This window comes from Athene cunicularia (genome assembly GCF_003259725.1).
Source record: "Athene cunicularia isolate RWA chromosome 4 unlocalized genomic scaffold, athCun1 chr4_part1, whole genome shotgun sequence".
NCBI classification, from domain to species: Eukaryota; Metazoa; Chordata; class Aves; order Strigiformes; family Strigidae; genus Athene; species Athene cunicularia.
The window spans coordinates 13,681,863-13,703,762 of NW_020799098.1; the positions used below are offsets into that span (position 1 = coordinate 13,681,863).

Consider the following 21,900-nt stretch of genomic DNA (forward strand, 5'->3'; position numbering starts at 1 on the left):
CAAGTTACATGAACAAAAAGGTGACTTGCCCAGATGCTTCACACTTTTGTCTATTAAATGTCTTCTTTTATATATTTAAGATTTATAATAAAAATGAAAACATGGTTTCACACAAAGAAGAGAGAAGTTTGTAATTACAATGGAACTTTAACGTGCATCCACAATACTATGTTCTTCTACATCTTTTCCCCTCCCAAGCCATACATAAAGTTCTACTCTTCACTGTTTCACATGTAGCTTCAAAACAGCCAGTTGTGTTATCTAATATGCTATTGTTTCACTTGTGAAGCTGTGTTTTAAAAAGTATCAAACAGCAAACCATACATAAATTGAAAGCTCTAATTAATAAAAAGGGGAAATGTTAATGTAATAAAAGAGAAAATTTAGACATATTTCTCTGTTGTATTCAACAAATTACATAGTGGACTACATCTACTGTGAATAGGCTTTTTGCCTCTTAAGTATGATCAAAAGATGTTGTCTCTCATTAGAAGATCCTGAACTGTGTATTTTCAGACTATCCTCAACATCCATCACTAAAACTGCCTGTGTTTTTCCATAATGTCTATCTAGTTTGTGTTTCAGTGCACATCCTTACCAAGATGCTAAAAGCCACAGTGGAAATGCAGTTAAATCCTGTTGACAGCAATAATAAAACATTGAGCATGCCTTGTTGCAGAGAACTTCATTATCACTTACAAATAAACAACAGTAAAGAAAATGTAAGAAAAATGCTACCTGACAGTTTCTTTCTCCATACAAGTCATTACATTATGCCCTGGACATCAATGCTATCATTCTTGCTTGAGCCAAAACTAAACATTAAATATAGCTTTCAGCTAAACAAGAGATCACTCTAGTTATGGCTGGGGTGTTTCAGTTTGCAAAGTGACAAAGAATAAAAAAAGTAATAAAGTATCAGTTTAGACAACAGAACACATGATTTATCTAAGGTCCAAGCCCTGGAACTCCAGTGAAGAAATCTGTCAGTATCCAATAAACTGCAAGAACGTATCTAACATTGGATTTATTTTTTTTTTTAACATTTAAAATGGTGTCAAAGCTCTAAAGCAATGCTGATATGCACCTTGTTTTATGCCCATGAATGTTCTGCAGCAAGTTTTTGTTTTATTTGCAAAGCAGTATCAGCAAACAGAAGCAATTGCACCATAAACATGAGTAACCTCTAAATTATCCATAATTATATTTAATGAAAAGTTCCTTAAAGTCCCTTAGTTACCTTCAAATGACATAGTGTTAATAATTAGCTTATCGTACTAAGCTGATTTCTCAGCAGCTTCAGTCTCCTGTTCAGATAGTTTCTCTTCTGACAGTACTGTCATCCACGGGGACACTGAGCGCGTGATGGTTTGTTTGGCCAGATTGTAGTGGTTTATGACTGTGTAAAATTTCCCTCGAGCACTGGAGTCTTGTTCAGAGTAGTAGTTTTCCAACCCAGCTGGAATGCATTGATTATTCTGAAAAGAAAATCCATCAGTTAGATTACAGATACGGCCCCATACACACCAAAAGTAGGTTAGGGTTTTTTTTTCTTTTCCTTTTAGTCTAAGCCAACATTTACATGAGTCAAGATGCAACATGCAGCAATTAACTACAGTGTTGTCCTACTGTGTTCAAAATGTTCTTCCCTGGAACCCTTAAACTACTCATGCATTTGCCAGGAAGATCAATCTGGGTTTATGTGCCAGAATAATTAACATACAAGAAACATGCCTGCCTAAAATGATTTTTAAAATTACTCCATTTCTAGTTCCAGCTGTATTTTGCTGTTTTTTTCCCCCCCATCTAGTTCCAACTGTTTGGGTCTACAATTGCAGGTGTCTGCATCCTTTAACACGGCGGTTTCAGTCTGAGGGACAGATTAATGCAGATATATTGATGCCAAGGTATGAACAGTTTTTACAGCCCAGGAAGACAGAGGGAGAACACTCTGTGTGGCCAAGCTTCTGTGGAAGTGTGTACACACATACAAAATACTTCACTCCTGGTGACTGTCAGAAAGATGCAGCCAACAGCAGGCTTTGAAAAAGCTACCTTTAGCTGTGGGACTACATGATTTAATTTCCCAGTAGCACAAGAGCACTATGTAGAAACTGCTAGATGCTCAGAGCTTTTGAAAAAGTTAAATAACCTGATTTGGAGAGTTAAAATACTAAGTAGGACCCAAGCATTGCTGTCATCTTAAAAAACAAAGTGAATGTGCATGTGCAGTGCATTAGTCAGCAAGTATCATTTAGCAACCCTTCCAGTGATGATGCAGTAAAAGCCTACAAAGCAGCTAGTTGCACTGAAAGAAAAAATTACTTTGACAACTCCTGTGACCCCCCAGGTTTTGCCCCAGAAGGTCATGGGTCTCCCTGCAGGTCCTCTGCCGCGTCTGCTAGTCCAGGCAGTCGTGCCCAGTATCAGAGAGTGTTGGGGCAGGCAACAGAATTGACCCTCTAAAATATAAGCCATGAGTAGCTGCAGCTTGAGGAAGAAATAAGTTTAATCACTTCTACTCTGACTTCTTTTTAAAAGGAAGTGGGCTGACTCAGTCTTTCTGCTTTCAGCACCGGAAGATTAAAATTTGTAGTACTACAGCCCAGCATCTTTGAACTGCTACTGTTCTCATAGGATTTGTCAAACAGAACTTAATGGCCGTTTCTGAGCACAGAAGCACATGCAGAGATGTCAGTTTTCAGCACCAGGTGCTATCTATCTCAAATCTGTCCACATTTACTTTTGGGTTGACTCTTGTCCATAAATAAGCACTGGTAACATTAGTTTCAAATTAGTGAAATCATGAAGCACAAAATGACTGGGGGAAGATCCAGCAGTCTTGGCTTAACATAGATTTTGCATCCTAAAAATGTTGAGTGGAAAAAAAAAAAAAAAAAAAAAAAGGTCAAACAGTATGAAAGAAAAAATGAAGAGTTGCCAAAACCACAGGCCTGGAGGTAGTCTTATGAATCCGCCTGCCCCAGATGAAGACAATCTTGTGGGAAATTTGACTGCTGAAAGAAGACTCGCCATCACAAGACTGACAGTCCTCCCACTGAGGTGACACCTCACCGGTTCTAACCTGCTTGTGTGACAGAAGCCTCGATGTGTGTCAGACTCCCGACAGTGCTCAGAATTACCATGTCCACCCAGGTTCAGTTTAGTTGTTATCTTTTGTTAAGGTAGCAGCCTGGCAAATCCTCCCTCACAGTTTTGTTTGAGGTAGCCCTACAAAGCAGATGGGATTTAACCCCGGCTAAACAAACACTTGTGCCTAATCGGCACTGTTCAGGTCAACAGAGGTTTTCCCCATGGTTATAATCATCATATATACCAGCTGGAAGACTGGGACCTAGATTTTAAAAAAAATGAAAATCCAGGAATCTGGCATTTGATATGCACTTTCACCTACATCAACTATGCCATCTTCTGTAAATATTATCCATGCTTCATCTGGGATAACACACTACTTCTGATGTGATAAAATGACTAAGAAGTACACAGACACAGAGTACTTTGTAGTGATTATTTCACCCCATCATGGGATGTAGTCACAATCCTAAATACTTAAAACGGGGGAAGGAACACAATCCATTGATCTAATGAAAACTGCCAAGGAAATTCAAGCAAGTATCATTAGTGCTGAAGACAAGCCAAGATAGCTGCCAGTCTAAAAACATGCCACAATCTCATGTTGCTTTCAGAAGCAATTTGCTTTGTAACAGGCAAATGACTCAGTAATGTTATTTTTTGTGGCCACAAACATGTGGAACATCTGACAGAAGAGCCTGAAGAAACATAAGCAGAGTTTCCATCTTGACTGCATTTTTGTTGCTGGGATTTCATGCTTCTAGAAAAGACAGGAAAAACCTCCCCTTTTACTCCCTGCTCCTTGTATACTGCCGAAGGACAGCCCCCTTTGCTTGGCTCCTACCCCCAGGCAAGCTATGCAGCACCCAGGAGCAACTGAGCAATGGGAACTGGTGGCAATTCTCATCCTGCTGCTTGCCTGAGACCTTCAGCTTATGGAGAACTTTTCTCTCCATCCTTTTTATTTGTTTCTGTGGTTCCAAGATGAGAGAAGTAAGAAGGATGGCCATGAGGACAAACTAGGATGCTCCAGAATGAGTTGCCAGTCTCTTATTCCTTTTACAACCTTTCTATTTCAGAAACTAGTTAAGGGTTAAGGCCTTTGATGCTGGAGAAAACACTGGTTGCCAGTCTATATCTGGCTGTGAAGACCCCAGTGGTATTCACTTACAAATAGCATTTTCTGTCACATTAACTTTGCTGGGTCAGTAATTCCAAACTTAACAGATGTTGTCTTTCATGCATTGAAATTACTTTGTTGTACTGCCTATGAGCCCAACAGAACACAGGTAGGTGCCCTGGCAAGGAAAGCTGAAGGGTACAGATGCAGTATGGAGTATACTGAAGCCCTGGAGTAATTCCTCCAAGATATAAGTGCACTCAGGGAAAACTCTGGTGAGTCTCATCAACAGCCAGTAAAGAGTGCTTCAGAGGAGTGATCTACACAACAGCAGTATTAGGGCTGTGTCAGAAAGCTTGGGCAAGCACAAAACGGAGGCTCGAGCAGTTTAAGATTGCTGTGCAAAGGGAGATGAACACGTTTTTAAGCACACCTTCAAGCCCTGGATGCACAGGACAGCAGAAAGGATGAAAACTGAAAACTTTGGAACTGCTCCATGTATGAGAGCATCAAAGCAGAGAAGAGTGACTCACAGCGTTCATGCAGTGATTCCCGTGGTACCAGGCTTCCTGCCCTTAACCAGGAAATCCCATCAGCATCCAAAGCCTGGGGACATCCAGGCCAGAGAATGTTGTGGAGTCCACCTGAAGCACAAAGCCAGTCCACAGCAGCACTGGTCACAAGGTGACAGACAACTTCATCCTTCTGAGGACATCTGTGCCAAGCTATGCCATGACATATAAGGGACTCTCCCAAAAAAAGATGCAAAGGCAACAAATACAAATTCATGTAAACGCTGCTAGTTTCAGGCCCTGTGTCATTTGCTAATGTGTTTATCCTGTAAAACTCTAGAGTTGCATGACCAAAGATGCTGTCTCATGGCATTATGCCAGCAAGCAGCTAGGAAATGGCCTCCACAAAAGCCCACACTGGGAGACAGCAATAGTAGAGCAGCCCCATGTATGTGCTGCACCTTAAAAACAAAGCATGAGCTATGGGACATGCTGCCCAACTTCTGATTCACACACAGGGCCCTAAGGAAAGAAACCCAACCAGTTTACAGTGTAGCTGAAATATAGCTAAGAAACTGTTTTCCCTTAAATATTTGCGACACTAGGAAGAAAGGACAAAAGAAAGCCAAAAGGCTGCGATTCGAAGGAGAGGACAAAGTGGTATGAAAGGAAGCAGAAGCAGCAGACTGTTACTAGGCTTATGACAGGAGCACATAACTGGCCATTCCTGTCATATCAGGATCACATCAAGATAAACTCGGTAGGAACATACAGTCCCTATCCGAAATTGCTCAAAGCCAAGAGAAAGCTTAGAAAAACAGGGTTATCATCCCATGAGACATGAGCACAGTGGGGTTTAAGCACTTGTCTGAGACAACACAAAAAAGAGCAGAACCCAAAGCTGGATCTCCTGGGTTACAGCCAAGTATTCTAACCACAGTATCTTTTACCCTTGAACCAAGGGAAAGCAGTAACCTAAAACTGAATGCTTGGAGCTAAGTCAGTCCAGCGAGGGCCTCAATGATTGTAACCTTGGACTAGATTCTTGTAAGGTATTTATGTGCCTGAAGAGACAGAATCACAAGTCCTGAACAGGATTGTCAAGGAGAGCTGAGGCAGCCATTCTTTCTTAAATCCTTCTGAAGATCATTTCATTCATTATGTGACTAAATATTCTTAAAAGATTAGAGGGAAGAATGCCATCATTACTGCTACTTTTCTCATCTAATTACAACCAAGTTCAACCCTGCTAAATTTACAACTGAGACATCAATGTGACCTTTCTGACTTTTAGCCCAGGTCATAGCTGAGGAGCCAGCACTACCATCTCACACAAATGAAGCGAGCCCCAGCCTCTCGTTCAGTTAACACCAGTAATTTTTCCAATAAATGCATTTTCCCTTTTTTGGTATCACTTCTGGCCTGTGGCAGTTGAGCTCAGAGGTCACTGTTCTAGAACAGGAAGTTCCTTCTACAAAAATAACCCTAAGGTAACTCTTATGGCTATTCTTAATATCACAGTTTCATTGACACACATTCCAGAGTAATTTTTTTCTCCAGGTTTTATCATTCTCTCCTAAGACACATGAATCTGGAGGAACATGCAACATTAAACCATAGGACCATATGAAAAAATGAGGGGTTTTTCCAGACAACTGCAGGTGAAGTAGGTTTGAAGGACACTGGTGTTGGGTCTTTTGCTATATCTTCAGTGTTTAAAGCATTACCAAAACAATAACATTATGAAAACTGTGCAATAGTGCAACCTCAATTATAAATTAAGCACAAAGAAACATAGCAGGAAGCACACTAACCTATGAAAACAAACACATTTCTATGCAGTACAGCATGACTTAATCAGGGTTATGCAAAAAACAAGACAGAATATTAGATAATCTTCTATTTTTCTAGAATGTGTACACAATTTACCTTGAAAACAAATCCTTCTGGACAGGTATGATCATACTTGTAAACCTTGTAGACTACCAGAAATACAACACAAGTTAAGAATGCAAGGGCAAAAAGGACCAGCACAGTTACCTGTAAAGAAAAATAAAACATGCTTACATTAGTAATGCACTGCTTATTACACTGCTGTTTGTTACTGTAGGCAGCAGAAGCCAGCTATGAATGCACTTTACAGTAAAATCGAGCAAAGGATAAAAACAGCTTCTTAATTATTGAGGGAGAACAGGGAAGCAGTACGTAAGTGCTTTTACCTCCCTCTTCTCAGAGGAGAAAGTGGATGATCTGGTCAGTGACCCATTGCCTCTGTACTGCAGTGCTTTTTTGGCTGCAGTTCTGTTCAGTGCACACATGAGGCCAGAAGGACACACTGAGGTAGCTCAGGTCTGCTGCTTTTTCAGTATTTGGATGATGCAAGGTAAAGTCTAGTTTATGTCAGCTGGTAAGCATGTTTGTTTTCCCTGTGCCTGTTTGACAATGGAATCAGGTGACAGTAAGCTAGCACAGGTGTCATCCAGAGAATACAAAGGTGACTACCAGGACAAGGAGAAAGTAACATCTGCCCTCTCTTATTAGGATGAGAGTTTGTCACACCTCTTATGAACATATGGATAGTTACACCAGTAGTCTGCATGCTTCGTGGCTCAATGCTCCTTAATTTATAGGTTGAAGCAGTAATACTTCATCACACGGAGACTCTACAGTAGTTCACTGCCACATCAGGCTAGCCTTGAGAAGTTCTGTTGCAACAGTGCTCACAGAAAATCCTTTACAGATCATGTTACATGGCACTGACCTCTCTGGTCCCGAGTTTGGGCTGGAGGAAAATACAAAACACACCTTAAGTTGAATCTGAAGACAATGTCAGTATCGAGCTAACCTTTCCCAGGAATAAATTCCAAGCAGCTGGAGACCAGCAGCATTTTAGGTGAGACAGGAGACAGAACTACCTCACCCACTGACAAGAGAAAGCACAGCATTTTGGCCTAGCAGTTACACTGCAAAGCTCCCGAATTCAGACCCATTTTTGTGGAAACTGCGAGCTGAGCAAGTAACATTCATAACCTGGGAGAGTGTCCCAGATGTGTGTTCTTATTATTCTAAAGCTTCTACTGATAAACAAATGAGAAGCTCAAGGAGATTAGAGCTGGTTTGGCAAGTTAGAAAGAAGCCAGCATGTGCTACAGCCTAAGAAACAGTAAGAAACAGAAACAAACAAGATTATATAATTAATTAAAACAAAGTATAATATGATCTAAATTTTTAAGGAAGACGAGTAAGCCAGCTACATACCTCTCCTAGAAAGAGAACATAGGCAACATCAGGGTCAATTATGCAAACAAGAATAATCTGGTATTTAAGAAAGCAACAAAAAAAATTCTCGCTTTGCCTCTTGGTAAAAAAACCCCATGACACTCCCTTTATGACAAACCCCAGAACAAACAGGATTTGCAACACTGCAAACTGTGCGTGGCAGTGGGACTGGTACACTGAAGGACCGAGATGACTTTTAGGGACTTCATGCTGGGAAGTGAACTTCACCATGGGCAGACAACCAGCGAGTGCTAAATTACCTGGCTGAAACAAGGTTGGGGAGCATTGTGCGCTGCTGAAGCCAAGGATTTGACAAGGATTTTTGTTAGACAGAAACTAAGCAAAAAAAGGAAGGCCAGAGGCAGGGAGAAGTGCAGATCAGAAAGTAATTTAGCAGAAAAAATGTAGATATTAATGTAACAATGACAACTGAAATGGGACATGAAACAAAGGGCCTTTCTGGTTAATAGCAACATCTTCAGTTTCTCAGAATAGTCACTGATTATCAAAATAACCCAAACATGTTTTTAACCTCCAAAAATCTCACTCTGACATCAATTTTCACATCCAATTATTCTTTCCACAAGTTTATTACTCTTATGCATACACAGAGGTTAACATGGAGAGACCGCTTTGTCTTGCCAGCCTCATGTTTTCTGCTCACACGTCCCATGTCTCGGCATGTTCTGCATGAATCCAAGAGATAAAAATGCATTTTCCTTTCTGGTCATTCTTAGTGGCCCAGTTTAATAACAAACAACGTACCCACCCCATTCCTGGCCAAACTATGCCCTAGCTCATATGTTTTTAATTATGCCTCTCTCTTTTTTCTTCTATGGGTGTTTAGGGCCCCTTCCCATATTTCCTCAGCTACCCACCCACACACATATAATTCACACTCTAGCTTGGCCCAAACCTTGCATCCCACCTTCCATAACGAGCCTTAATCTCTGTTCTCCCCTCAGAATTGTCCTTGAACTCCAGGTTCTAGAAAGACTGACCTTTCTCCCTTAAGCCTGCAGTTCCCATTCCGGGCTCCTTGTCCCACCACCTCCCTAACACCTTGCTGGTATCTCTAAGTCGCACACACTGCTTGGGTCATGCTGTACCTGTATGCAGATGCCCCACCAGGCCAAGGGGCCCCAGCACAGGCCCACGGGCCCAAGGACCTTCTTCCCCCGCTGAGCTCCAGCTGCTGCCGGGCGGCAGGGGAAGGCGAAGAACCAGAATGGCGGGAGCACTCCAGCCAGCCCCAGCAGCTCTACAGCACACCCATGGCCCAGTCCAAACTGAAGGTTTTGAGTCATTCACTTCCCACTGACTCAAGGTGTGTGTTATACCGTTCCTTTTGCTGACAGTCACCGCTCTTTCCCTTAAGAGAAGAATGGGAAAAGACCGACTAAAAAAGATAAAATCCAGATGGGATTATTGCTGAGGCTTCCAATGCCCTGTAAAATACATTCCACACAACCTTTGACAAAGGTTGCTCCCTCTAGGAGCACAGACGTGTGACATGGGACACAGACACCAAGAAGAACAACTGATCACAGATCAATTCAGCTCACATTTGTCTTCTCCACAGACAGGAGTAAACAGTTTAAAATGCTTTGAACAATGTTCTCAAATCTCAAAGCATTTTAACCATATTTCCTGACCATCCTACTAGCAAGAAATAGCAGAATTAGAATATTATTTCCCAGTCGTAATCATTCTGACATAAAGATGAGGCCTCAGGAACATACTATATAGCTAACATGCTATTTTGTAGTTGAGACCAAATATTAGACAATAGAAAAAGATTTGTATTTCCACAATCACTGCAGGGAGCACTCTCTTCAAGGCTCTGAGCTGTTCTGGAAAGTAATTAGGTTTTCTGAAAGAGGTCAAAAGCCCAGTGTTATGCGGATTGCTGGAGCCTGGCAAGTTGCAGAGCCATAACCTCAGGGCTGATATGCTGCGACATGCAGTCTTGATCTGTTTCAGCAACCGCCGTGGTGGAGCTGTGAGTTCTCACTGTTCATAAGAGTCACATCCAGCATGGTTCTTCCATTGCCACACACAAGAAGCCACTGGGAAGAGCTCTCAGGGCTCTTGGTTCATAATTCTCTTGCAAGCTTTCTCTCTAACTTACTGTATTTCGTAACATTATTAATTTTGGTATCGACATGTAAATTTTTACTTTCGTTATCTCCAGTAATTTGCAATCGCACTCCATTTGCAAATCCCTAATCAAGTAAGATCTTGTCTCCTTCCTATTAGAAGAGAAGCTCCCTGCTCTTACCCTTCAGGATACAAGTAACTTCTATTTAAGTAAAGGACAGTCACACATACAAACACTACAGATAAATCCATCACTGGATTCCAAGGTGATCACAATCACCTATTAATCCAATCCAAAACTTCTCCCTTGTAAGCTGAAAATCCTTCTCCTCCTTCTAATAGCCATTTTCCTTTACTCTCATAACAACTCACCACTGATGGTCTACAGTTGTCAGATCCCCAGCTTCTCTCCCTCACCAGTAACACAGTGTGACCCTACCGCTCTGCCTCACCTTCAGAGTGCTCTCCTCCCAGATGCCTTCCAGAAATAAAAGCATAGAAAAAGGGAAGACAACAAGCTCCTCTTTAGACCACAAGTGCTACCAAAGCTATCGTTTTATTGCTTTCTTCCACAACAACTTTGCACACTGACTATAAACTACAGGAAAATGATTCTCTTCTTCCTACCAAGGCACTAGCAGCAACTTGCCCTCTTCCTCTGTTCAAGGTAGGAGAGGATGCAATGCATGTGCAAGCACCACTCCCTCTCTTCTGGAAGGAAATCTTTGTGGTAGCCATCTGGCTGAGTGCAGGACCCACACAGTGGGAGCAGAAGTCTTGTGAATTACTATGATTATTCACTGCCATGTATATCCTGCACAACTCCAAGGTGACTGTCACACCACATGAGTGATGGGCTTTTAAATTATTTTTTAGAAAATAACTACAAGATAGCACAAACAACCATTTCTTTTAACTAAGAACTCAAAGTATGGTTTGGTTTTCATCTTGAGAGTGTCCTTTAAAGTTGGTTTCAAGGGGATCTGGCAGCAAAACTAAGTGAACAGAAAAGATGACAAGATATTATGTATGTGGCAGATTTTTGATAGATTGTAAGTGAAGAGCAGAAGGACAGCGTCTAGCCAGAAGCCATTACAGTAATCGAAATGAGAGATGACTAATGAATGAAGTGTACCCACAGCAAAAAAAAACCTGTCTTCAGACTCTGTAAGCATTTAGTGGAACAAAAGAAACTCCCCAGATCTGACAACTACAGTAACATGCAAACAGCCCATGATAAGGCCTTACCATCAAAATCTGCTAGATCTTCCCAACCAGTCCATCCTATTTGCTACAGCTGCCGAACACCACAAGCTGCATTTTCTCTGCCTGGCTACTGCAATCTGTTCTTTCCTCACTTCTCTAACATTTACTGTGCTCCCTTTTTAATCAAGCTGGAATATCACAGCAACATTCATCAATGGCACCAACTGTGCCTGCTTCTCTTCACATCCTTTCTTGGTGCCTGTCCCCTTCTGAACAAATTACAAGCCATGTTTTCAAGGCATGCACAAGTCTGCCCCTTTTGCTCCCCTTAGCTCTATCTCCTTCCATTTGCCCATATCCCACTGTCCCACTAGAGCCTGGCTGCCATCTGTTTTTCCTCTGCTTTCACTTCGACCTTTCTCATTATGCCTCCTCCTCTTGCCTGAAATTCTTTCATTAACGCATTCTTACTGTGCTGCTTTGTACCACCCTCCTTCATGCTTTTCCTTCCGTCATGCACCCTTCAGCACATAAACCCACCTAGAAGCGTTCCTGTTCTTATAAGAAGTGGAACTAAAGTGGAACTAACAAGACATGCAGTAATTTTCACAGCTCAATCACTGGCACTTGGTCACATCTCATCTCTACTCTACATCTACGCATTATCTATTCCAATTGCAGCCTCTTAGGAACACAACTTTCATTTCTAATTTGTCTATAAAGTGCTAGGCACAGACTCAGTGCTAGCACCAAAAGAAACATATATTTATAGAGCACCTTTCATATGAAGTGATTTACACCCAGTTTATGCTTTGCTCACCAGTGAAATGCAGAGCTCTCTGAGATGAAATACAGCAACTCTGTACAACCATTTAGGACAGGAAATTAAGATTATTGCTATTCAATTTAAACTACAAGAGAATTTTAGGCAGGCAGACTGTAATTATAATAGATTGTGTCTGGCTACATCCCACAGGCTGAAATTCGTAAAACATCACATTGACTTCCCTGTAAATGGCCATGACCTCCATTTCACCTCTCTCCACTAAAATCCTGCACCTCCAGCTGCACAATGCTCTCTACCAGCACATCAGAGAAGTCCGAAATCAGCTCTCCATTTCCCCTAACATCCCTGCTTTTCCAAAAATATACTCTTGTTTCCTACTATCTGGGCCTGTCCCTAGAAGTTTACATGAAAAATATATCTGAAACCATGCACTACAGGATTAAGAAATGTTCAATTTTAAATAAATGGCAACATGAAAGGAAAAAAAGACCATTCACATCTATATGCACATTTGACTCATTCATCTACAGAGCGATCCAAATTATACAGAACAACTTGGTACACGTTCCCATACTTGCTACAGGAACATACATACATATACAAGATGATGACCAGTGACTCAAAAGACAATCAGGTGCTTCATTTCAAAAGAGTATTTCTAACATCACATGTCCTGTTTAGCTGTATGACTAGTATCTATCTATTAAACTCCACTTCTTCACCAGAAGATGTGCTCACAGAAGATGATGGGTTTGTGGTAGACTGTACAGAAAATGCAGAAGTCAAGACTGTCCTCAAACAGAGATGACAAAGAGGAAGAGAGAACTGGCCTAAGTACTTACCTGGACATGACTGGGAGTAGCAGCAAGAAAGGCAGACAGATTCATGAAGGACAGTAACTGAAAGGAAGCTACAGGCCCAAAGCTTATGAGCAGTGACAGTGCAAGACAACAGAATCAGCCTGCAAGGGAGTCAACTAACAAAACCTGAGGGAGATACTGTTAGGTGAAAACAGGTAACAGGGCAGTGGCCTTGAGAGTCTAGCACTGTGGCTTAACACAGCAGTTCATGACAGTGCTCCCATCATCCTCCATCACATGGCACCATGTATTAGTTTCTTAACTACAGAGATCTAAGGAAGCAGTTCAAGAAACACTGTGGCTCTGAGATAAGAACTTCGTTACCTCCAGAATATATTATTGAGGCCAGGAGAAAGGCTGGAAAAGGTTACTACAGAAGAGAAAAGGCTGTGTGTTACAGCTAGAGAGACCTAAAACATCTTCTGTATCACCAGTGTCACTGGTTCTAATCCAAGAAAAAGATTTCTGATGGATACAGTGGTAAAGAGTACCTGACTTAGAGCAAGGGAGTTGCTGTTAGGCACCCACTTTACTTAAATCTTCCAGATCTGACTGTAAAAATATTCCTTTCAGCCAAAAATTTAGCAGGAGGATTGTCAATGTCGTATCAGAGAATTATAAAACATTTTAAAAAATAGAAAAAAACAGTTGCCATGCATTGCCTTTACTTACATCAATTGTTTTAAAATAGCAGTTACATTAAAAGAAGAATCTCCTTTATTTTTCTTGCTTAAAGTAATAATGGAAAAATTCAAAGCCTGCCAAACGCTTACACTTGTGAGCAACTTTAATCCTGTGAGTAGTTGTACTGAAGAAAACAGAACTACTCATGACAGTAAGTGCCTGTCACTCTTCCAGCACTAAGTGACAGACAGAGAATATACTTAAGGAAGTGATATCCTGTACAGGAATCAGCTAACATCTTATGCATCTTTTTTAAGTGGGATCAAAGAACTACTCAACACACAGAGTAATCACACAGAAACAGAGAAGTATTTTCCTTGTCTCTGATTACTTTTGCAGCAATAATAACCATTGGTATTACTAAGAACAGGTAAAAATGTCGAGGCAGAAATATGTTTTAAAGGATGCCCCTTTAAAACAGATCAAAAATGGAGTATTTAAACATATGTTGCATACATTTTTTCAGTCTTAAAATGACCAGGTAAAACTGCGAGAATTGATTTTGAAAGGAAGTCTCAATTACTATTCCATAACCTCATGCAGACATTTCAACAACTGCTTGCTACTTGATAGTACATGGCTTGCACCATATGGTCTTACCACAGAAATAAGCTTGAGGCTTTGGCTCTGCAGTTAGATGTATGTAGAGATGTCAAGGACAAAGCCTGAAGAATTGAATTGCCTTTGAACAGAACCAAATGGTTGAAGGCATACCACAGCTTGGGTTTATTTAAGGGCTTTAAATTTACTCGGAAACATAAGTGTTTGCTTTCAAAATACTTCTTAATGTTCTTTATTCAGGTTTCCCTAAAGACAGAAAAAAAATAAAATCTCATGCTTTGATACAACAGACATTTTTTTAAATTGGTGTGTTTCTGCACAACTGCCAATTGTAGCCCAATTCAATGGCCAGCACGGATCCCACTACAAAATCCAACAGGAGTTTGTGAAAATGCTGGTCTGTCAATGGGGGAAGCAAAGGTTTGATTGGGTAACTGATACCATGATTTCTCTCCTGCAACAGCTTCTTCCTATGCCCTGATTCATAAGGCTCCTTCGAAATGACATTTCCAGCCTTGTTGTGTTATTCTGTACAACGGACAATTTACAGGAGAGAAAAAATCTGCCTTGTTCAAACCTGCTTTCCAGATGTGAAGCACCAACTCCCCATAGTAGACTACACTGTTCAAAGAACAAAAGAAAGACTTCTATTTCTCAATGAAAAATAATCTTCAGTGAAAAATCACATCTTCCTTGGTGTCGTTAGTGCTATAAAACTAAATTAAGACAACAGGGTTCACGGAATCAGGAAATCTTCACATTCTTACGACTCATTCCAATTTGAATTCAGAACATGGCTTCATACAGGAAAATTGTACTTGCAGTTTTCTTTGTAAACATTCTCAGCTATGTTGTAATAACTGTGGTAATGTGCACTGAATGCAGAAAATACATTTTATAACTTCTTATTCACCCAGCTGCTAAAACACCAAATGATCTACATGACATATGCACATGCTGGAGTTGCTTCATTTGTTAGAATGTATAATTTCTCAAGAACAGCTTTAGATGATCTGCACTGCTGAATCCCAAAAATGCAATCTGCTTTGTCCTTATTTAAGAGTGCATCTGAGAATACACATGTGAATTATCTGTAAAAATGACTTTTTTTTTTTTATTTTTAGCACAGCATTTGGGCTGTGTCTTGTGGCCAAGCTTATGCATCAGTAATGTACAATATTAAAGTCGTTAAAACATCATCTGAAGCTTTTTTCATGAACACAAACCAAAGTCAATACCCCACCAGTTAAATAATGCATTTCATAATTATAGCAAATATTTAATTTTCAAACAAATATCCTTTTGCTCTTCCAGAATCAACAGCAGCAGTTAACATGATGGTTCACAATTAATAGGGACCCAGGAGAAAACCTCACACAATCAGTACTTTTCATCTACATATTTATGAGATTTCATCAATTATTCATGTTATATTTACTACTGGGAGTGGTGAATATGACAATCATCCCTGCTGGAGAACCAGTCAGTTCTCTTTAAAGTGTTGCAAGCAGCAATAATTCAATTCTAAAACTATTATATAGAGATTAAGGGACATTTTTAGGACCTGAATATTCTGCATGAAACTATTGTTTTCAATTAACTGAACCACAATTTTCCTAATTGATCAACCCCCACACTCTTCTTCAGAAGCCTAGACTTACAGCCACAGTGTGAATCACCCTGCAATTCCCAAGAGATACCAAATCTTACCGAAACCTCTCTCTGATGCAGCAGTTACCTAGCAGCAAAACCTAGCAACCCTCTAGTACAAGATTAATCCCACAGCGATCATCATAAAGTCATATCTAAAAGATATTTAAGTATGCCATCCAAAGGTATATAAAAATACAACACAAAAATACTCAGGCTGTTCAGCTATACAGATTAGAAAAGACTACCCAACATCACGATAAGCTATTTATTTGTTGTTCAGTGAGGTCTCATTTGCTCAGCTCTCCCCAGAAAGACAGAAAGAACCCAGATCTACAAAGGGACACACAAAACATTTAGATGCAACTAAGATATTGAAAACCCTTCCTTACCTACAATTTAATGTTTGAGCAATAAAATCCCTTAGTCTCTATAGCTAGAGGGTAAGTGCAGAATTCCTCGGGTGTAGGTTCTGTTCAGTTGCTTGGCACTGAAGTCCTAGCAGGGTACTCAAACTAAACACTTTCTCCCCTTTCTCTTCTACAACATAGTAAGCATTTTCAAATCACCTTAGAGTGACCAGGACACACACAGAATACAGCCAGACATTAAGTCCTCCTTGTTCTATGCTGTCTATCTGCATCCTACCCAACAATATAGTGTGCACAACCCTCACCTGAGAAGGGGATTACACTCTGGGACTGGTACTATGGTGCCAGGAGGAGAGAACGTTAGTCACAATGCAGCATTTTCCCTGAGGGATGGGACGTCCTTGCTCCAAATCAGGGAATAGAAAAACTGGAACTAGGTTTATTATCTCAGTAAATCCCTGCCACACCCCTTAATATCTCTTACCAACTCTCTGGGTGGTTCCCCACACAGTTTACTGGGAACCTACATGCTTCACTGTCTGGCTGAAAACTCCACCAGGTGATCTGTGCTTAAACCATTTGTCCTGGCAACACTCTGCAAAGTTCCTTTGCAACTGTAGCATGAAGTGTCTAACTCCTCCTTGAGCTTTCCCTTTGTGTAGCATGCTCCCATTCCACAGAGAGCTGTATATACACTTCTGAAGGTAGGCTTGGACCTGGGCAGGCACAACAGACCTAGAATCTTTAGATGTGCCCTAAAACTATCATGCAAACAGAGGTTAGAAGCGTGCAATATAAGGAGAACCCACATCTTTACTGCAACTCTGCATTTTTCCCTCACACTAAACATGAGGCTTTCTGAATGCATTTGTAGTTGTGCACCAAAAAAGCGTAGTGGCCTACTGTTTAAAAATCCTTGGGCAAGACGTCAAATTAACAGCACCAGAAAGCTGTAGCCTTCCTTTGTTAAGAGAGTAAATAGCAAAGCATGAGCAAAGTGCTGACTTTCCTGCTTTGCTTTACTTACACAGAGCAAGAAAAGCTATGTTCCAGTGAGAAGGGGGAAAGGTAATTCAATCTTTGCACCAGTTAAGCTCTCAGCTTTCCTCTGGGACTCCTGAAGGGAGTAACAGTGGTGTGGACACTAAAGAGTAAATCTGAGTCAGATTCTTGCTGAACTGCCATCTGCCAGTAACAGCCGTCACCAAGCTGTAAAATACAATTGGACCAGAAAAACTGATAGCAAAGAGCTCTGATATACAACCCTGAGCTGCTAAGTCATACATTTTACTATAAAAAAAATACACGATGGACTATGACAGTGCTTTTAAGAGGATGGCTTGGCCACAGTGAAAAATAAGCCAAAAAGAAAACAAATACTCTTGTGGTTCTTGTCCTTCAACAGTAACAGGAGCTTTATCCATGCCATGAGAGCTACCTGCACGCAGCCCACATACACTCTGGCCAGCCACATTCTGAAACCCACACACTGACAGAACTGCCTTCTGAATTCATCTGCCAGTGAGGGATTACGAGCAATAATACTGCAAGACTGGCTCTTGCTTCTAATTGCTAAATACTGAACTATTATACTATTATAACACTGAATTTATTTTTCCTCATGTCCAGCTATACACCCAACAGCCACTCTGTTACAGTCAGTTTTGACTATGATCAGCAATTGATTTTAAGCACTTCAGTGACCACAACTGCGTCATTAACAGCTTCAGATAGCACTGCTTACCTTAAATCTTTCTGAAACCCCTTCAGTGATGCTGATTGTGAATTCAGCTATTTTAGGAGTACGGAACTTTCCCTTCTTGCGATCAGGTTCATATTCTGTTTTCGTTTTGACCACAACCTTTAAAAAATAAAAAAAAATAAAAAAAAAATCAAAAAGCTGTCCGATGACACTAGCCACAGGAATCTTAATTTATTCATTAACTCTTCTTTTACCTGATTACAAGCACATCTATCACAGTATTCCCCCCCAACTTTGTGTAGTTCTTTGGAAGCAATAAGTTGTTATTTTCCCTGTCATGGCAATCGACAAAATTATCTCTAAAAGTGGTTTTGAAAGACCTACAGGAAAACTTGTTATGCAACAGTTTCACAAACATTCAATTTTTTCACCCGTGGTGGTACTGTGCTGCTACACTAGGCAAATATGTACTCAGCTCAAATTCAAATCATGAGGCTTCTCACTTTGCATAGTTTGAAAATAGCCACCTCCATTTGTTTCAGGAGATCCCATTAATGGCATTTCAAACTGGAGAACAACAGGATTGGAGACAATTACTGAAAAGTGCCCACAGAAATGTAGCAAAGATGATGTCACCAGTAGCTATGTTCTCTGATGGCAGGATTTTGAGTTTAGAAATGAAATGACCCACCTAGTTGCTATTCACGAAGTGCCAGACTACAGCTCTTCACACTCTTATTTTAACATCTAACTTTTAAATTATCAGCTACAAGCAACAAAGCTCACACAAACCCTGATGTTAATGAGATTTCTTGAAACCCAAGACTCTTTAACTTCAGCTTAAGTCCTTGCTATGAGCTACTGCCCCAAGCTACACAATTTACCAACTTACCTTTATTCCTAAAATATTCATTACGTCAGTCGTATCTCTCGTGCTCTCCTAGGCATTCTAAGTGTACAGAATTTCCAGATACTTAACCTATTTACCTCATTTTTGTCTTCTACAATTTTTTAGGATCTTTTTCAAAGTATCACTCTCAAGACAGGGTGCAGTTTATCTTACTGACTGGGCTATTAAGTTCTGCTCAATTTTCTCTGTTGTTCCAAAGAATAAATATCTAGACACTTCTAGATTTTTAGAACCAGATTACACCTTTTAAAGCAGCCTGTGGTAGCAACAGCAACTACACTATTCTGAAATTAAGACTTACACTTACAGGTAGCCAGGCACTGAATTTAAAGCCTTGGGTTCCTCTCTCCTCAATTCCCTGAAATGGTATCTAGAATGTGTATCTAGTACCTAGACTCAGTACCACAAAGCTTATTAGACACTGTAACAGCACATACATGTGCAGGACATGGGTTTAGAAACTACTGATTTTCAGCTATAATTAATCAGGTAATTGTTAACTATTTAACTTGACAACTGCCCAGCAGCATCATGGAAGTAAACTGTCTGAAGATTTTTGGGACGCTTTTTAAACATTTTATTTCTCTTCTTTCCCCCTTTACATTGCATAATCTAAGGCAACTCAAATCACATTCAGCTGACACTGAATGTACAGTTCTATCTGCTTGGTTATGTAACGTCTTCTTTTGTTTAACGTACCTAAATATGAATTTAAATCAGCTCATCCCTTTAATTTAGAAGCTGTCAAAATCATCAAATTCTTAGTGCTGTAGTCACTACTGTCCAAGAAGTTATGCTTCACTGCCATACTGGAGCCTTGTAAGCATAGATGTATGAAGTATGTACTCCTATTCATCATACACAAGTGTCTTTGCACTTCAGAATTTGATCTGTGTGTCAGTCTTAACTTATATTCACATCAGTTGTTCTACTACTGCCTTTGAGTCCACAGCAACCAGTGAAGACACACTGACATGACTAACCAGACAGAAGGAAAACAGTAGGACCAATGAACATATGGTTTTATTTTCTCCTTTATGTTTGCAAAAGGAAAGGAAAGTTAATATACAGATAGACAGTGGAAAGAGTAGAAGAGCCAATCAAATATTCCTTTAGTTTAGCTTCTAGCCTAGTTGCACATTTTTCTTCCTTCAAGGCAAAGGTAGTGAAGGTGGGAAGAGTTCCACCCCATTCTACTGGGAGCAGCAGGGCTGGCACAAACCTCCTGGGTTCGCTACAGAAGCTCCACTCAGGTTAAACCTATTACCATACAGGTCTCTAGTTCAGACTGCTGCCTATCAATGCAGTAATGTAACAAATTCCTTTGAATGTTGGTCCTTGGTAATCGGTTATATCCAGTCACCAGTTGGCAGGCCTATCAGACACAGTAAGACTTAACTTGTTTTAAAGCCTTAGGGTGTAATTTTGTCCTCAGTTACAAGATTTACACCCATGTAACCGAGGGCAGAAAATGGACCCTCAGGCTCTCTAACAGCTGTTATGGCTTATTGCATTTATGCCTGCCAACTGGTCACCACACATAACACAGAATGATATTGATAGCAATTAAAATGGAGGTCACAAATTTATTTGTATTGCCTACAAGCAACACTCTACTGAGGCAAATTTCACAAGCTAAAATTCTTTATCCCAAGATAAGATTACAGGATTTTTTATTAAGCTATGAGGATCATATAGCTCTAGAAGTAGAATTGAACTCCTGGAAGACACAATGCCAAAAATAAAAGTCAGCATGAAGGTACTACTGACCATTTCCCAGTTAAATTTCGTATTTTTCAAAGACCACAAAGCTTTTTGCCAGATGCACACGTGAGAAATGTGCAAATAAATAACCTACTAAAACAGGATACTGAAAAACAGGATACTGAAATATCTGAAGGTATCCTACTACTGTATGCCTTACCTATGCTAACACTTACTGAATGCTTCATTGCAAGAATAAATGTATTTACAGACTATCACATCACCATCCTAAGTCCTTAAAATTAAATCCTTAGTAATCAAGCCATATAATGAGGAATGCAGGATGCACACATCCCTTTCAACCTGTAAGCAGCACGTTGAACTGTCCCCTTCCAGCACGAGAGCATCTGAATCACCTATTTGGAGGGTTTTGAACAAAGTAAGTTGCCAAGCAGAAAACTCAGTGGCCTGTTCTGATTTCATTATTTGCTTGTCTGGGGCTAGCATTAATCTACTGAAGCACAGAAGGAACATCGAAGTTCTTTCTCTCTGGAGCCAGTCTGCCCATGCACATCTTGCAAAGAAATAAAGCAAGGCTTTATCCCCCATTCGGGGGGGCTTTTTTCTGGACAGAGAAAATTCACATCCTTCACAGAGAATACATAGTACCTTCCAGATACAAAAAAAAAACCCACCACACAACAAAAAACAACCCACAACAAAAAAAACAATACAAAGGGCTACAACAATACAGCATAGAGAAGCTTGCATTTGTACATTTATATATGTCCTGCAGCAGAACTGAAATCTATATATGCTTATTGCTAGCATTTCCCAGTACTTTATAACGAACTACCGGGTTTTCATTAGCTTAATTGTCAATTTTTTTTCCTTAGAGGGAACTAGCATTCCTTAAAACATCCCAAATTACTTGACATTTCTAAGCTGCTCGTTACACATAACCTATTCTTTTGTTGTTTGCCTGAGATTTGGGTGTGATTCTCCAGGGTGGAAACTAAAGCCTACTGTACCTTATCAGGAGGTGGGAACTGGAGCTGATTGACATCCAGGGGTGTGATCAGGGGGATGGTATCAAACCCATCCTCCAAAAGGGGCTGCTTTGTGCTCTTCTCGCTGAAATTATTCCCCAGTTTCACCATTCTTCCAGGATAGAGGGATTTTCTGCTGGCACACACAGGCACACACGCACAGACATGCAAAATGTCAGAAACTCGGGATGCACCAGACCTTTCCCCAGCCCCCGGGAAACCCGAAATATCTTACGGCAAGAAAAAAAAAAAATCACGCGTTCATCGCTGTGACTCGGTTACATTTCGGCGTTCTGGGAAGCAAGAACGACG

General features: G+C 40.4%; 1 protein-coding gene across 1 annotated transcript; it reads right to left on the minus strand.

Moving 5' to 3' along the window:
• Positions 1-109: 109 nt before the first annotated feature.
• NSG1 (neuronal vesicle trafficking associated 1) lies at positions 110-21,900 on the minus strand. The gene is made up of 4 exons (XM_026846565.1): positions 21,571-21,900; positions 17,968-18,084; positions 6,655-6,765; positions 110-1,478 (listed from the first exon to the last, which is right to left on the minus strand). Exons 1-4 carry the CDS (start codon positions 21,697-21,699, stop codon positions 1,278-1,280), a joined length of 558 nt encoding a protein of 185 aa, XP_026702366.1. The 5' UTR covers positions 21,700-21,900; the 3' UTR covers positions 110-1,277.

Bases quoted from the DNA above. Each gene is read 5' to 3' on its own strand.
- NSG1 (XM_026846565.1), bottom strand. From the start codon at position 21,699: ATGGTGAAACTGGGGAATAATTTCAGCGAGAAGAGCACAAAGCAGCCC. The intron at 18,085-21,570 runs GTACAGTAGGCT...TATTTTTTAAAG, and splicing joins AGTTCCCACCTCCTGATAAG to GTTGTGGTCAAAACGAAAAC. The intron at 1,479-6,654 runs GTAAATTGTGTA...TTTTCTTTTCAG, and splicing joins CAGAAGGATTTGTTTTCAAG to AATAATCAATGCATTCCAGC.